Here is a 17368-nt window from a genome sequence, read left to right as displayed (position 1 = left end):
ATCAAACAGTGGCTGCGGAGCTATGCACTCTTCCCGGCCATCTGGTATCTGGCTTTGGCCTTTATTTCAGGAGGAACATCCGACAGGTAGCTCACAGGCTTACAGTCACACTGAAACGGGAGCAGCGCTAGCTTCTGCGATATGACGTATATGCGACCGAAACAAACCTTTCACGGGTAATCGATTGAGTGGGATTGATTGACTATCTCTTGGCTCTTATTCTCACCGTCAGTAATGGAGGCCTCCTCTGGTATTGAAACTGAACATATCTGTCAACTACAGCTGAACACATTTAATTAAATCCAAACTATTCTTGCAGTGCAACACAAGGTTGTTAAAAAATCCCATATTGTTCACCTTTCCAGTGTTTTATTTTTTATTATTATTTTATTTAAAGAGTTAAGATCAAGATCTCTTTTTCCTGATTTTGTTTAGGTCCTGATATCCATAAGAAGACGTTTGTGTGGTTTTACCAAAAACCATCCAGTAAATCTCTGTCCAGTTTTACATGTCCATTCTCCAGAGCATCCCATGACTGTATAGTTATGACTTATTAAGTCGAAACGTCTCGTTTAAATGCACAGTGATCTTCTTTGGGGACTGGGTGTTTTTATACTTTCACAGTCTTTTTATAGCACCTCCGACACCTTTATAATCCACGCAGCAAGGGAAATGCCACAATATGGGACCTTTACTGATTTCACACCTGCGGTAGTGCCACAACAGACTAACAAGGCTGTTCCGGGATGGTTTGCTTGGAGTGAGAGGGATGGTGGGGTGAGAGTGAGAGTGATGGTGGGGTCAGAGTGAGGGGGATGGTGGGGTGAGAGTGAGGGGGATGGTGGGGTCAGAGTGAGAGTGAGGGGGATGGTGGGGTCAGGGTCAGAGTGAGGGGGATGGTGGGGTCAGGGTGAGGGGGATGGTGGGGTCAGAGTGAGGGGGATGGTGGGGTCAGAGTGAGAGTGAGGGGGATGGTGGGGTCAGAGTGAGAGTGAGGGGGATGGTGGGGTCAGGGTCAGAGTGAGGGGGATGGTGGGGTCAGGGTGAGGGGGATGGTGGGGTCAGAGTGAGGGGGATGGTGGGGTCAGAGTGAGAGTGAGGGGGATGGTGGGGTCAGAGTGAGAGTGAGGGGGATGGTGGGGTCAGGGTGAGAGTGAGGGGGATGGTGGGGTCAGAGTGAGAGTGAGGGGGATGGTGGGGTCAGAGTGAGGGGGATGGTGGGGTCAGAGTGAGGGGGATGGTGGGGTCAGAGTGAGAGGGATGGTGGGGTGAGAGTGAGGGGGATGGTGGGGTGAGAGTGAGGGGGATGGTGGGGTCAGGGTGAGGGGGATGGTGGGGTCAGAGTGAGAGTGAGGGGGATGGTGGGGTCAGAGTGAGAGTGAGGGGGATGGTGGGGTGAGAGTGAGGGGGATGGTGGGGTCAGAGTGAGAGGGATGGTGGGGTGAGAGTGAGGGGGATGGTGGGGTCAGAGTGAGAGGGATGGTGGGGTGAGAGTGAGGGGGATGGTGGGGTGAGAGTGAGGGGGATGGTGGGGTCAGGGTGAGGGGGATGGTGGGGTCAGAGTGAGAGTGAGGGGGATGGTGGGGTCAGAGTGAGAGTGAGGGGGATGGTGGGGTCAGAGTGAGAGGGATGGTGGGGTGAGAGTGAGGGGGATGGTGGGGTCAGAGTGAGAGTGAGGGGGATGGTGGGGTCAGAGTGAGGGGGATGGTGGGGTCAGAGTGAGAGTGAGGGGGATGGTGGGGTCAGAGTGAGAGTGAGGGGGATGGTGGGGTGAGAGTGAGGGGGATGGTGGGGTCAGAGTGAGGGGGATGGTGGGGTCAGAGTGAGAGTGAGGGGGATGGTGGGGTCAGAGTGAGGGGGATGGTGGGGTCAGAGTGAGGGGGATGGTGGGGTCAGAGTGAGGGGGATGGTGGGGTCAGAGTGAGAGTGAGGGGGATGGTGGGGTCAGAGTGAGGGGGATGGTGGGGTCAGAGTGAGGGGGATGGTGGGGTCAGAGTGAGAGGGATGGTGGGGTCAGAGTGAGAGTGAGGGGGATGGTGGGGTCAGAGTGAGAGTGAGGGGGATGGTGGGGTCAAGGTGAGGGGGATGGTGGGGTCAGAGTGAGGGTGAGGGGGATGGTGGGGTCAGAGGGAGAGGCCCTGTGGCAGGACCATGGGGCTCAGAGTGAGGTCTCTCGCCCTGTGTCCCCCGCACAGCGAAGGAGCGTTGTCAGCTGTACTGCCAGTCCAGGGAGACGGGGGACGTGGTGGACATGGAGCGCCAGGTGCATGATGGGACGCGCTGCTCCTACGGGGACCCCTACAGCGTCTGCGTGGGGGGCGACTGTGTGGTGGGTGTGATCGCAGCCACACCAGACACTGATTACTGCTCTCTCAATATTACAGTAACAATGACGCATTGTTATGTAGTCCAACATGGTGAGATCACGCTGAGAATCTCTTCATTTGCAGTGAGTATTTGGGGTATCATAGTGGGTATTCTGTTTCTGGAATAAAATGGGAGGTGGGGGCAGGAGTAGGGATCCCTAGATTTGTACTGTGCGCCCCACCCCCTTACCAGTGACCCTTTTATGATTTCATCATTGCCTGCACACTGGACCTAGATCATGTGTGTATTGAACATGAACAGAAACTCTGATTTTATCAATGAATCTGCATATACAACAGCAAGTATACAGTATAAATATCTCAAATATAGCGTCCCACATTAATACCAACATTTTGATATTATTCAGCTGTATGTTGGGATTTATTTTCCAAAAACATGATAGATTAAGTTCCTCTGTCGGTGGCACAGCAACAGTGCGGATTTGAACCTGCATCCATCCGGTTGCGACGGCTGAACACAGATAAGATGAAACAGAGGGAATCTCAGCTTGACTACCGCACTCCTCCGTCCTCTCCCCGCTGTGTAATCCCGTTCACTCACACCGCTGATTTCCTCCCTTCAGAAGGTCGGCTGCGACTACGCGATTGGCTCAAGCAAGCAGGAGGACAAGTGTGGGGTCTGCGGGGGGGACAACTCCACCTGCAAAATCGTCAAGGGCAACTTCACCCGCAGCGCCAGGAAACAAGGTGCCCCCCACCTTTCCACCGACCATGATCAAACAGGACCAGTTCAATGTTCGATTGCTCTGACCATTACCCAGTGCACTGTTCACCTAATGTCAGTTGATTGACTCATTTTATTTGACAAACCCACAATAGCTGTTGGTTAAAAAAACATGTGCAAGTCATCAAACAGAAAAAAGGACATGATTTAAAGTTATTTCCAAAGTGGTCGTCGTGTTAACATGAGTCCTGCACTACAGAGCACTGGGATTCAGAGAAAACTGTTGGGTTATATATACCCACATGACAGTGCAGTGTTTCCGAATAGACTTCTGTTTAAAGGCTTGTTCTTTTGTTGGTAGTCAGCTGGTCAACCCCAAGTCAGCATAGAGGTCCTGCCACATGTCCGGAACATAATCCAATCAGACTTCCAACTGCACTTCAGCCAAACCCCTCCTATACGCAACTGAAAAAAAGAGTTTGCTGATGGAGCAAATTTAGTTGAGCTGAACACTGCAGATTTTTTTCCGTAGAATTTTTAAACCCGATACATACAATTAATGTTACTATGCGAGTGGGTTGCCATGATCTAGCACTGAGATACACTTTCATGCCTTCTCAACTGTCTATTTTATCATCAGCTGTAGAGTGCCATCTAGTGTTGAAATTGATCATTTCCAGTGCGTGGAACATTCCATGTGCTTGTAAGAAAACCGTTGCTACAGTCATATATAACTTTTACCTGTGAAAAGCATTGCATTTGTTCCTATATAATTGCCTTTAATTGTTTCCATCTATGGACAAGACCCGGAGCACGAACAACATGTTTTGTATGTGCACACTTCTTGTCCCCCCCCCATAGAAGTGCCGTAGTTTCAATTACATTTCCTATGAAATGTATAAAGCATTTATAACTGACTCATGGTGATGAAGGCAATCTGTTGGCTACACAAGCACAATAAACTACACTGGAAACATCTTGACTTCTGGCTTCCATTGGCGGTAAACATTTCAGGATTGATAATTTGTTTTTGATATCTCTTTCCTGGCAACTGTGAGAGGCTAGTAATGAGCAACAATAAAGAAATACAGGCTGTGCTTCATCCAGAGAAGCCCTTCATCCTCCGGGCTGAAGAACACCAGCCCCTGCAAGGAGAACAGATGATTTACAGAAAAGATGAAGCACATAGCTACAGGCTTTTATTTATGCCCTGGATAGAAACCCTCTCTCTTTGTGCCTGTGCCCATAAAGTGTAAAGTATCAGAGTAGACCATGTGTCACCTCTCCACAATTCCTCATCCTTCATCCGCTGTGATGTTCCAGGTTTCCTGAAGATACTGGAGGTCCCAAAAGGAGCAAGGCATCTAGTTATCCAGGAGTTTAAAGGAACAGAACACATTATCGGTAGGTCTGAGCACTTGTTCTTGGCTTCAGTTTGGATATCCCTGCTTGTTAGCAGAGATGAATCTAATAATTATTTGGACAGAAAAATGAAATAGAAAAGCCCCTCGCCCTCACCCTCAACCTCCACCCCGTCTACATACACATACATACAGTACAAACCCCACCTTTAGAGACACATACATACAGTACAAACCCCACCTTTAGAGACACATACATACAGTACAAACCCCACCTTTAGAGACACATACATACAGTACAAACCCCACCTTTAGAGACACATACATACAGTACACACCCCACCTTTAGAGACACATACAGTACAAACCCCACCTTTAGAGACACATACATACAGTACAAACCCCACCTTTAGAGACACACACATACAGTACAAACCCCACCTTTAGAGACACATACATACAGTACAAACCCCACCTTTAGAGACACACAAATACAGCACAAACCCCACCTTTAAACACACATATACTGGACAAACCCTACCTTTAAACACACATACTGGACAAACCCTACCTTTAAACACACACATACTGGACAAACCCCACCTTTAAACACACACATACTGGACAAACCCCACCTTTAAACACACACATACTGGACAAACCCCACCTTTAAACACACACATACTGGACAAACCTCACCTTTAAACACACACATACTGGACAAACCCCACCTTTAAACACACACATACTGGACAAACCCCACCTTTAAACACACACATACTGGACAAACCCCACCTTTAAACACACACATACAGCACAAACCCCACCTTTAGAGACACATACATACAGTACAAACCCCACCTTTAGAGACACATACATACAGTACAAACCCCACCTTTAGAGACACATACATACAGTACAAACCCCACCTTTAGAGACACATACATACAGTACACACCCCACCTTTAGAGACACATACAGTACAAACCCCACCTTTAGAGACACATACATACAGTACAAACCCCACCTTTAGAGACACACAAATACAGCACAAACCCCACCTTTAAACACACATATACTGGACAAACCCTACCTTTAAACACACATACTGGACAAACCCTACCTTTAAACACACACATACTGGACAAACCCCACCTTTAAACACACACATACTGGACAAACCCCACCTTTAAACACACACATACTGGACAAACCCCACCTTTAAACACACACATACTGGACAAACCTCACCTTTAAACACACACATACTGGACAAACCCCACCTTTAAACACACACATACTGGACAAACCCCACCTTTAAACACACACATACTGGACAAACCCCACCTTTAAACACACACATACAGCACAAACCCCACCTTTAGAGACACACAAATACAGCACAAACCCCACCTTTAAAGACGAGCTGAAACAGAAGTAAAAGCTGCACTTTTCCACCCACTTCCTGGAAAAGTCGATTGAATTTAGATTTTCCGTCATCGTATTCCAGGGGGGTGTGTATGTCGGTCAAATGTCTGTCAATTTTCCGTTCCCCTCCAATCAATATCCTTTAAATGCAGTGGCAAGCATCCTCATTGGATGTCCCCCTCCTCATTTGACTTCAGTCTAATCGACTCCCTGCCTTTCAAAAACTTTTTTTTGTGTGTTTTCAAGTGAGGTTTAAGAAGTCCTCACTTGCATTTTATTATTGCTAAAAATAATATAGGGTAGTTGTTATGATTTATTCATGAACATTCCAAAGCCATCTGACGGAAAAATGAAATACTTCGAGTTGAGGTGAGTTCACCTGTCGGTTCTGAGGCTGCTTCAGGTCCATTTCCGTTTGATCATCGTCTGTCCTCCCATGTAGAGCAACGCAACAAGGGCCGATCCGTTTCAGGATTTTGCTTCTGGTCTTAATTATTTAATTGACTCAATCATACCTTATCTGACATGTGTATGAGTACCAGCTACAGCTGCAGACTGCAAGTGTATCCTAATGATTTTACTCTGCTCAAGTACAGGCTTGTACCAGGGTAATTAATAGAGCTGTTAGCAAATTAGAAATTCGGGAAAAAAAATAGTACGCAGACCAGCCCTGGAGAACCGGAGTTGTGGAATCGAACCCGGCCCTTGTCTTTAAGGGCCCTGGACCCATTAGTACCTGGCTTAGACCCCTAAGCTCCGCCTCTGCCCAGCAGTGATTTGTTGCAGTACTCATATTATGTTCTTACCTCATGAACCATTTTCCTGCCCAGGAGATGTGCTGTACCTGCAGGTTTTTAGTTAATTACCCTCGCTAATTACCCTGGTTCATTAAGCTAATTACCTGCCTACCCCAGCAACCGGTTCACTCATCAAGAACAGGGTCCCTGTGTTGTTGCCAGCTGTCATTTGAAAACCTGTGAAGAAATGTAGCTAAAATGTCAGATTGCATAAATGATGATGAGTCTCGTTTAATAATGAAAAGCCCCAATCAGCCCACCCTTGCTTTAGGAGACAGTTCCTTTACCTGTGTAATTATCTCTATTGTGGCAGCTGTACTCTTTGTACACTTCACCTGCTTCTTGTCATGAGCTCATTTAGAGGAACAGAAGTGATTGTGGGCAGGCATGGGCAGGGCTTTGAGGTTTTTGTTGGAAAATGGGTGAAGGCTGGGTTTGATTCCACTATAACACGTTCCCTTCCCTTGCTGACTTCCCTCGAGAGAGGTATTTCCTCACTACATTTGTGTCGTGCAACAAGAAAACTTGCCAGGTGCTCTGCAAGGGAGGATAGAAAATGAACAAACCAACGCAAAACTTAACCGCCCTCACAACCTATATTGCAAATGCTACCTGATAGAAAAAATTTTTTTTTCCATCGGATGACTTGAATAATTCATAACAACCACCCAACTTTATTTTTAGTGACAATAAAAACACACCGGCCGTTCATATAAAACACAAGCAAGGGAATATAACCGCTTCCGCACAATTCGGAACCAACGGCACTTGGCCTGGGCCTCCATATTTCATCCTGGCATTTTGGGGATTCTCCCCTCGAACCCAGGGATGGGAACGTCAGGAGGACAGCGTACAGTTTGTAACGGAACCCAGCCACAGTGTTGAGCTGCAGTGCTGATGTGGAGGACAGTGATGTCACCAACTCCAGCACTTCCGTTCGCTCTGCGCGACTGCGAAGGACGCCAGTTTAAATAACGATCGCCCGTTAGGAGGGGATGCCCTCACTCACCTAATTATGTCTAATGTGGCAGTTCTGCCCCTGAGTTTAACTGTGTGTGGATTCCCTGCCGCCTCTCCCTAGCACTGAAGAACCTAGCCAACGGGAACGTTTTCCTGAATGCGAAGGGTGAATTCCCAGAATCACGGACCGTTGTGGAGAAGGGCGTGGCTTGGGATTACCAGAATGATGATGACAAGGAAATGGTGGAGACCAGCGGCCCCCTGGGATATGGAGTTCTGGTCATGGTGAGCAGTGGGGCAGTGGTGGGGTTACCTTGTAGAAATCTTCTCTAAGAGGTTTTATGTGAGCGGAGTAGCAGTCTTCATTTAGTGGCCTTTATAGCCATAAAGCTCATGTAGTGCTGTGAAAAAGAACTGGTACCCTCATTTCCTCTTTTAGTGCAGCATAATTGCCACACTGAATGGTTTCAGACGTTTAGACTTACTGGGAAAGTGCAAGAAGATTGAGACACACGTGGGTACATGAAGGCAATACTAGTTCAGGGGATCCCTGAGGTGAAGAAGAAACATACTCGACGAGGATGGGATTCGAACCCACGCGTGCAGAGCACAATGGATTAGCAGTCCATCGCCTTAACCACTCGGCCACCTCGTCACACAAACACAGATGATGCAGTATGGGATTGAGTGGTAGTGATTATTAAATCAGCATATTGTGTGCTATGTCAACAATGATGTAGCAAGAGACATTACATTGACATACTGTACCAAGTGAACTGACACGAGATCCTTGTTGGTTATTGACATAGGCGCTTTTGAATGCTTATGTAGTGCTTATGAATGTGCCATGTAGTACTTATGAAGGAGTCATATGGACCTTATGTAGGAGCCTACAAAGAAAGCTTAACTCCATCTTTCTTCTCCCTACAGATCCAGGTTCACGGTGACTCCAAGGTCACGCTGTCCTACAAGTACGTCATACATGAAGAGCTGCAGTCTTCCGTGGAGAGCAACGCCCTGCAAGACGACTCCTTCTACTTCGAATGGGCCCTGAAGAAGTGGTCACACTGCTCCAAGCCCTGTGGAGGAGGTATTACTCAGAGTGGGCCTGTGTTGTGAGTTATGCCCCTGAGTGACACAGGCTGTGTACAGGGTCTCTTACTGGAAGAGTACTTTTTTACAGTGAGATGTGTGCAGTAATATATCCCCTGATTGACAGGCAATGTGTACAGTAATGTCTGTCTTACTGTACTGTCTTCACATTTTATTACAGTAAAATGTGAACAGTGAGATACCCCCTGAACTGAAGGATGAAACTGTAAGAGAGGCAATGTCTCTCTCACAAGAAGAGGATCATTTTACAATGAGATGTGTACAGTATGTACAGTGAGATATCCCTCAACCGATTGAGAAATGGGTGATAAGAAGGGCCACTGTTGTTTGTGGCTGCTGATGTCCTCTGTGCTGTCTGTGTGTTTGTGTCCTGGAAAGGTAAGCAGTATACACGGTTTGGGTGCAGGAGAAAGGCGGATAACAAGATGGTCCACCGCACACACTGCCAAAACGTCAGGAAGCCCAGAGCCATGACCAGAGACTGCAACCAGAAAGAGTGCTCCCTGGCCATGTATGTGTGTGTGTGTGTGTGTGTGTGTGTGTGTGAGTGTGTGTGTGAAAGTGTGTACTTGTGTAAGTGTGTGTATGTGTGTTTGTACCTGTGTACCTTACTCTTCACTGTGTGTGTTTGTTTGTGCGTATGTGTGCGTGTACGTGTGTGTGAGTCTGAGTTTTCTCTAGCTGGGAGGTAGGAGATTGGGAGCCCAGAAATAACTCCTGTGTGTGTGTGTGCAAGTGTGTGTATCTCAGCGTTCTCTCTCTGTGTTTAGCTGGGAGATAGGAGACTGGGAGCCCTGCAGTAAGTCATGTGGGAAGACTGGTTTCCAGCTCCGGGCTGTGAGCTGCATCCAGGCCCTGTACGACGGCACCAACCGCTCCGTCCACAGCAAGTACTGCAGTGAGCAGCGCCCTGAATCCCGCCAGGCCTGCAACCGCCAGCCCTGCCCCGCACACTGGAGAGTGGGGCCCTGGTCAGAGGTGTGTGTGTGTGTGTGTGAGAGAGAGAGAGTGTGTGTGTGTGTGTGAGAGAGAGAGAGAGAGAGAGAGAGAGAGAGAGAGACAGTGTTTATGTGTGTATGTGTGTGTGAGAGAGAGAGTGTGTGTGTGTGTGTGTGAGAGAGAGAGAGACAGTGTTTATGTTTGTATGTGTGTGTGTGTGAGAGAGAGACAGTGTCTATGTGTGTATGTGTGCATGAGAGAGAGAGAGTGTCTATGTGTGTATGTGTGTGTGAGAGAGAGAGAGACAGTGTCTATGTGTGTATGTGTGTGTGAGAGAGAGAGACAGTGTCTGTGTGTATGTGTGTGTGTGTGAGAGAGAGTGTGTGTGTGTGTGTGAGAGAGAGAGCGTGTGTGTGTGTGCGTGTGTGAGAGAGAGAGACAGTGTCTATGTGTGTGTGTGTGTGTGTGTGTGCGAGAGAGAGAGACAGTGTCTATGTGTGTATGTGTGTGTGTGTGAGAGAGAGAGTGTGTGTGTGTGTGTGTGTGTGTGAGAGAGAGAGACAGTGTCTATGTGTGTGTGTATGTGTGTGTGTGTGTGTGAGAGTATGTGTGTGTGTGTGTGTGTGTGTGAGAGTATGCGTGTGTGTGTGTGTGTGTGTGTGTGTGTGAGTGCGTGTGTCTGTGTCCTTGTGCATGCGTGTGTGTGCATTACAGCATATAGTATAGCTGTGTTCTAAACCGCATACTAGCATACTACTCATACTAAATTTCAGGCTCACTGAAATTAGCAGTATGCTACGCATGCAGTTTCGAACACAGCCTTTGTGTGTGTGTGCAGTACAATGTACAGTGTGTGTGTGTGTGTGTTCCGCAGTGCTCAGTGACCTGTGGGAACGGGACACAGGAGCGGCAGGTTCTGTGCCATGTGAACGCCAACACCATCAGCCTGTGCACCGACATCAAACCAGACACCATCACAGCCTGCTGGATGAGCCCGTGTGCAAGTGCGTCTTCCTCAAAAAAATACCAGAAAAAAAACAAAAACGCCCTAAATTCATAATGTCTGTGCACAATTTCTGCCCCCTCATTCTGGTAACTGAACTCACCCTGAACAATCGCCTCTCGTTCTCTTTGTTAATCCCTTTAATGAATTTAAAATGAATTAAATCAATGAAATCTCCCCTTAGTTTCCTGTTACTAAACTCAAAGAGATTAAGCAATGCAAATCTTTCAACTTATATAATGTAAGAAATCTGGTTGCTCCTTCTTTGAACTCTCCTTCCTCTTCCCATCTTTTTTAAAATTAATTTATTTAGAGCAGTGAATTATCTATAATTCTGCTTTTAAGTGGGTAGCACTGCCGCCTCACAGCAAGGAGGTCCTGGGTTCGAATCCCCGTCGGCCGGATCCTCTTTGTGTGGAGTTTGCGTGTTCTCCCCGTGTTCGCGTGGGTTTCCTCCGGGTACTCCGGTTTCCTCCCACAGTCCAAAGACATGCAGGTTAGGCTGATTGGAGAGCCTAAATTGCCCATAGGTATGAGTGTGTGAGTGAATGGTGTGTGTGCCCTGCGATGGACTGGCGACCTGTCCAGGGTGTATTCCTGCCTTTCGCCCAGTGTATGCTGGGATAGGCTCCAGCCCCCCCCCGCGACCCTGTTCAGGGTAAGCGGGTTAGGATAATGAATGAATGAATGAATGAATGTTGATGATAACAACAAATATGATAATCTAATAATACATACTAAAGTACTCAATCTCCTTTTCCAGAGAGATCTTCCGACCACAACAGCAAAGGAAACCTTGTTATACACTGGCTCTCCAGGCCAGACCCGGAGTTTCCCTTCCAGAAGATTTCCTCAAGTAAACGTCCACTCTACAGCTCTGACTGTGCTCTGCAGTGCATGCCCATGCTGCCCTGGGCCCTGGCCCTCTCTCTGACCCTCTCTCTGTGGCGAAAACTCTCCTGACTGCCGCACCCTTCCTCCTTCCAGGGTGGACTCTTCCTAGTCTTCTGCTTTGGGAGGCTGCAGCTCTCTTTCCCTCTCTCTCTCACACTGACACACACACACACACACACACACTTCCTTTGGAGAGGCTCTCCGTAAAAACCGGCCCTGTTTTTGTCCTTGCCGTGTGAGAAAAAGGAAGACCCGCAGCGTGTTGGTGTTTTCATAGCTGGAGTGGCCAGCAGTGAGAAGGCGGCCCAGTGATTGGTTGAGTGTGTGGCCTCCATTTTGTGATTGGCTTTGCACTGGAGAAAGAGGTGCTAAACAGGAAGAAGGAACAGAAAACTGACATTGGGTCTTGTCACAATGAGGATGTGTTCAGTGGTACATTCCTGGTTGGTTCTTGGACATATGCGACCAAAATAAAAAATAATAACAGCTGAAAAAAAATGATAATAGAATAGGATTTTGTGAATTGAAAACTGACACAAAACACGTGAAATGAGAGCAGGGACCTGAAAGTAAGGCAGACGATTTGTCCAACTTTATCCAATGCTCCATAAAGCAGCTGATTTATTTATATTTGTATTAATCACCATAGCAAGATATATTGCAAAGTACACTGTAGCTTATTTGCATTAATCGTTTGACTGCTAATGCTGGCTGTAGGCCATGACTCGTAAGTTTAGTTTTCTACTGATGTCTGTGATTGGGATGAGAGTGAACGGTGGGGTGGGGGGGTGGGGGGTCTAGCCTTAATTTGTGAAGATCTGGTTGAGCCAGTAGATTAGCTGGTGGCAATTTTTATTGGCAGTTGTTTGAGGGGCATCTACAACAAATGTGTGTGCTCTTCAAAGGATGATTTTTACCAGTCATAAACAGTACAGTATTTTATGTGAGGGAACTTTTGACCATGTGTCACAGTTCATGTGTACAAGTATGCACATACAGTATGTTGGTTTATGTGCATATGTTGCGTGTGTGTTTGTATGTGTTGTGTGTGTCTGTTGTGTTTGTTGTGTGTGTGTGCAGCTGTATTACATGTTGCACATGTTTTGCATGGTTTTCTGGTGGACAGAACGAGATATAAAAATACCTCATTCGTCTTATTTTGTTATAAATGTTAGCAAAATGTTAGCATAAACATTAGTGAAAAACACTCAATTATCTTGGACTAAATGTTATGGTATAGTACTGTATGTCTGTTGACACAGTGGTTTCATTGTATTTTGTTTTTTAAGCAAATCAGATGTCTTTTGGAAACGATTATTAGAATATCAAATGCTGGGCTGAATCTGACTGAGAATGGTCACATCATAAATCTCTGATCTCTTCAGACACTTCCTTCTTTTTATACTGTTAAGTGCCAAGTATTTGTGTTCCATGTAGCAAGCTATGAAACTTATTCAGGATTTGGGAAATATGCCACCAGGGTCCTGTTCCAACAAGCATGATTACGGAGTTAGCTGGATAACTGCACTGAGTAAAACCTAGAACAGCTCTTTTTACTTCAATCCATGTTCCAGATTTGGATTACTCAATGCAGTTATCTGGCAAACTCAGTAATCCTGCTTTGTGACGCAGGGCTCTGTTCTGGGTTTTACTCAGTGCAGTTATCCAGCTAACTCAGTAATCCTGCTTTGTGATACAGGGCCCTGTTCTGAGTTTTACTCAGTGCAGTTATCCAGCTAACTCAGTAATCCTGCTTTGTGAAACAGGGCCCTGTTCTGGGTTTTACTCAGTGCAGTTATCCAGCTAACTCAGTAATCCTGCTTTGTGATACAGGGCCCTGTTCTGAGTTTTACTCAGTGCAGTTATCCGTCCATCTCAGTAATCCTGCTTTGTGGAACAGGCCTCTGGGAAGTCCCTGTGTTGTCGCGCAGTACTGTATGTGACGATGTTGTTGACTGTCGCTTTAATAATGCGTATGACTGTTATTTCCTTTTTAAGCAGTTGTAAACATATTGTATTATATGGGCGAACAGTCAGAGGCGTTAATATGCTTCGATGTGAGGAGATCATTACTTGGAGGGGCTTGTGTGAATTTCATCTGTATGCACTTTATTTTTATTCAGGGAGAATATTAATAATATTTTGTAAATGTTAAATATGATACTTCATTTTTGCCATTCTACTTTTTACATTTTAATTTGATAAGCTATGAATGAATATGCATTGATGGCTTGATTAAATGATTGGTATTTTTTTCATGAGATACTTAATCAAAGTGGTGATGTACATTTTCTTGCAAGAACAAAAATGGCTGTCTGATCACATTGCTTTGATTTCTTTCATTATCTACAAATAAATAATCATAATAAAAAATGTCAAATAATAAATACAAACTTGACCTGATATATTAATTGATTTTAGCTCTTGTCGTTTGAACATGTTTTGTGCTTTTGCAAGAGATTAAGCTGTAGTTATGCTGTGTTCATGGCATATTGAAGTTACCAAAATAACCACCTTCTGACTGGGAAAAGCCTTTTCACAGCAACCTCCGAGCTGTAATTCCAAGCAGGCACTCGGCAGGGTGCCTGCTAGTGGTCTGTGGGAAGACCGCTTATTTCAGGAAAACTGGAATTTGAATCATTTGTAAAATGGTGACCAATGTTCTTAACATGAACCATTTGTACAGACATGGTCCACCCAAATTTTAGTTCCTATTGCAATTACTCCTTCCTTCTCTCTCCCTCTCAAATAAACCCTCCTTTTGTTACTTCCTCTTCTAACATCTGCCTCTCTTTAGCTCTGTGCTTTACCGTGTGATCTGAAGGCAGCTCTGTACACACACACACACACACACACACACTATCTCAGGTTTGTGTTCTCTTATCTTGCAGGCAAGCCATGTCGAGCCGATAAGTCCCTTCTGTGCCGCATGGAGGCCCTGAACAAGCACTGCCCCTTTCCCAGTTTCAGGCAGATGTGCTGCAAGGCCTGTGAGGGGGCCAACAACACTGCCAGTCCTGAACCCACTCACTCCAGGGAGTATACCACAGATCCCACCCATTCCACCAGGGAGTATACCAGAGAGCCTACCCAGTCAACCAGGGAGTATACCACTGTCCCTACTAACTCAACCAGGGAGTATACAAGTGAACTTACCCATTCAACCAGGGAGTATACCAACACCACTGCTCCTGCGCAGACAACTGGGGAGTATACCACTTCTCCTGGGTGGACAACCAGGGAGTATACCACATATTCAACCTATTCAACCAGGGAGTATACCACAGATTCAACCTATTCAACCAGGGAGTATACCACAGATTCAACCTATTCAACCAGGGAGTATACCACTGCCCCTATCAATTCAACCAGGGAGTATTCAACACTTCCTACCCATATAACAAAGGAGTATACCACAATTCCTGCACATACAACCAGGGAGTATACCACACCGCCTACCCATTCAACCAGGGAGCACACAGCAGACATAAGTTACACAACCAGCAAATATACCACAAATGTAGTGAATTCAAACTGGAAAAACACAACAGTCATACGTTATACAAACAGGAGAAATAAAAACAGGAACTATCCCAAAGGCATACGTCGTATAAACAGGAAATACACCAAAGATGTAATTTTCTCAAACAGGAACTACACCACAGGCACAAGATACTCCAACAGAAAGCATACCAAAGCTCCAACCCAAACAACCATGAAGCAAAGCACAACACCCAGATATACAACCAGAAAATACCCCTCTTTTACCATGTCTGCCAAAAGCACAACTCTCAGGCCAGCAACAGAACACAGTGATGCTACGCTTACCACCGCTACACTGATGACTGAAGACACGACAGTGACCAAGGCTGCTGGCATCAGCGATGATGTCACAACACCCAGTGCCTCCATCACCGATGGCCATATGACAGCTCCTGTCCCCACCACATCCACTTGGGTTGAAGCTAAGCACGTAACCCCGCCCACCTCTGCCGCCATCACTGGGACCACATCACCCAGAACCTCTTCTGTTGTGACTCAGCAAACGGTTGTCATAGAGACCACCACCACCGCTGTTTCTAGCAGTGAAGGGGAGGTCAAAGAGAAGAACTCAGTCAACAGGTCGTATAAAACCACAAGCACAGACAACAAGGTCTCCCAGAACCACTCTATAGCCCGGAAGAAGCAACGGTTCCCTGAAAGAACACGGAACAGGAGAATTCAGGAGCTTCTGGCTGAGAAACGGAGACAGGACTTGCTCCTCAGAAGAGTCGGGAAAAAGTGAGCACAGACATTCCATGTTTGCTTTGGCAAAGATGAGGACTTTCCAGACACCTGGTTTGGGTGTGATTGATGAAAAATGAACTGGCAGCAAAATTGGCATTCCTAACTGAAAGTGAAATTATCATTCCTAATTAAAAGTGAAATTGGCATTACTAATTGAAATTGAAAGTTTATTATTGCTGAGAAAAGGTTAGACCCAGTTCTGGTCCTTGTTCTGATGTTTAATTTCAAGGCATGTTGTCTGAAACTTGCTGCCATTTTCCTTCATCCAAAATCATATATCTTTTTGTTGCAAACGAAGCTCTATTTACAATGTTGCTAGATTGTTGCAGTTTGGGATGGTAAAAAAAAGGAGAGTAAAAATGTATTCTTCTTTTAATTACTATGGTCTTACTGCCTTGCTGAATGAAGGTGCAATAACAGAACAAGCTAGTTGGGAAAACTTGCTATGTAGCTGTATATAGTTAATATTTCTTTTAAGTGTGACTTTCTCCTTCTCTACCGCATACACCAACTGAATAGACTTGTAGACTTGAGTCTTGGAAGTTTATAGACAGGAAGTCGAGTGACTTGAGGTGTTTTCATGTGTTCCACACATCCCCACCACTGGTTACCGATTCAGACCAAGCAACAACTTGGTGGACTTGGTTAAGATTAACACTGGGGTAAAAGAAATTGCAGAAGATCTCCCATTGTGACGTCACCTTGGTTCCTCCAATTAAGAGCAAATTTGATGTTTTATTTCTTTACTTAAAACATGCAAAGTAATATATAGGATTATAAGTCTATGAGAATTTGAAAAGTAAGTTAACTAACTGTAAAAGGGCTACAGAAATGCTCAAGTTGTGGTGCAATATACATTATGGTTTAGTCAGGGTGCCACGCCTTATGACTTTAAATCTTATTTCTATTACATTTATAGCTAAATGAGGTGAGACAGTTTGACTCACATCAAGATTTGCCAATGGCGTAAAAAAGAAAGCAAACATTAACTTAAAACAAGCTAATATTTTCTAGTAAAAAAGATTTAAAGTCTCATAAAGACTTAAGTGTTTTGTGTCTTAAGACCGCCTTTTTTTTTTCTTCTTTTTTTTTGCAATGTAACCACTTGACTTTGAGTAGCTCCCCATTTTGTGGTTTTTAATGTGTGACTTTCTGACTACACTAATTTATGCGGTACTTTTCTCCAAAGTATTAGAGAACCTACAATTCAAAGTAATTTTCTACATTTTGTTAAAACATTTTTACTAATGCATCACAACAGATGCTCTGAAGGCATGCCACTTCCCTCTCCCCTTTCACGTCGATATTAACTTTGCAAGATCTTTAAAAAAGAATGCTTGATGTTGTGCAATATCTGTACATATGAATGAAAACTTTATTTTTAATATTTATTAAAAAAAGGCCCTGGTATTTTGCAAACTGGTTGTCATTTTTGTTTTGTTTTTTTCCAGACAAAACCTAAACACACAATTAATCGAAATGTAATCTATTTAGAAAACACCTCAGACTTACTGATCATGTTTCAGAAAGCTGTT

General features: G+C 45.3%; 1 protein-coding gene and 1 non-coding gene across 2 annotated transcripts in view; one reads left to right on the top strand and one right to left on the bottom strand.

Moving 5' to 3' along the window:
- Positions 1-11682, top strand: part of LOC133132672 (A disintegrin and metalloproteinase with thrombospondin motifs 2-like) — a 65471-nt gene extending 53789 nt beyond the window's left edge. Inside the window, exons 13-21 of the mRNA XM_061248304.1 lie at positions 2196-2329; positions 2951-3074; positions 4375-4455; positions 7719-7882; positions 8528-8687; positions 9089-9221; positions 9481-9688; positions 10524-10653; positions 11416-11682. Coding sequence (XP_061104288.1) covers positions 2196-2329; positions 2951-3074; positions 4375-4455; positions 7719-7882; positions 8528-8687; positions 9089-9221; positions 9481-9688; positions 10524-10653; positions 11416-11615 — 1334 coding nt within the window. The 3' untranslated portion in view covers positions 11616-11682. The remainder of the gene's footprint in view (positions 1-2195; positions 2330-2950; positions 3075-4374; positions 4456-7718; positions 7883-8527; positions 8688-9088; positions 9222-9480; positions 9689-10523; positions 10654-11415) is intronic.
- trnas-gcu (transfer RNA serine (anticodon GCU)) lies at positions 8171-8252 on the bottom strand. The gene has a single exon. It is a non-coding gene; the product is annotated as a tRNA-Ser (tRNA).
- Positions 11683-17368: the final 5686 nt, after the last annotated feature.

This window comes from Conger conger, chromosome 7, assembly GCF_963514075.1.
Source record: "Conger conger chromosome 7, fConCon1.1, whole genome shotgun sequence".
Lineage (NCBI taxonomy): Eukaryota > Metazoa > Chordata > Actinopteri > Anguilliformes > Congridae > Conger > Conger conger.
Note: the sequence above shows the minus strand (reverse complement) of the source record. Positions and strands in the feature narration are given on the sequence as shown.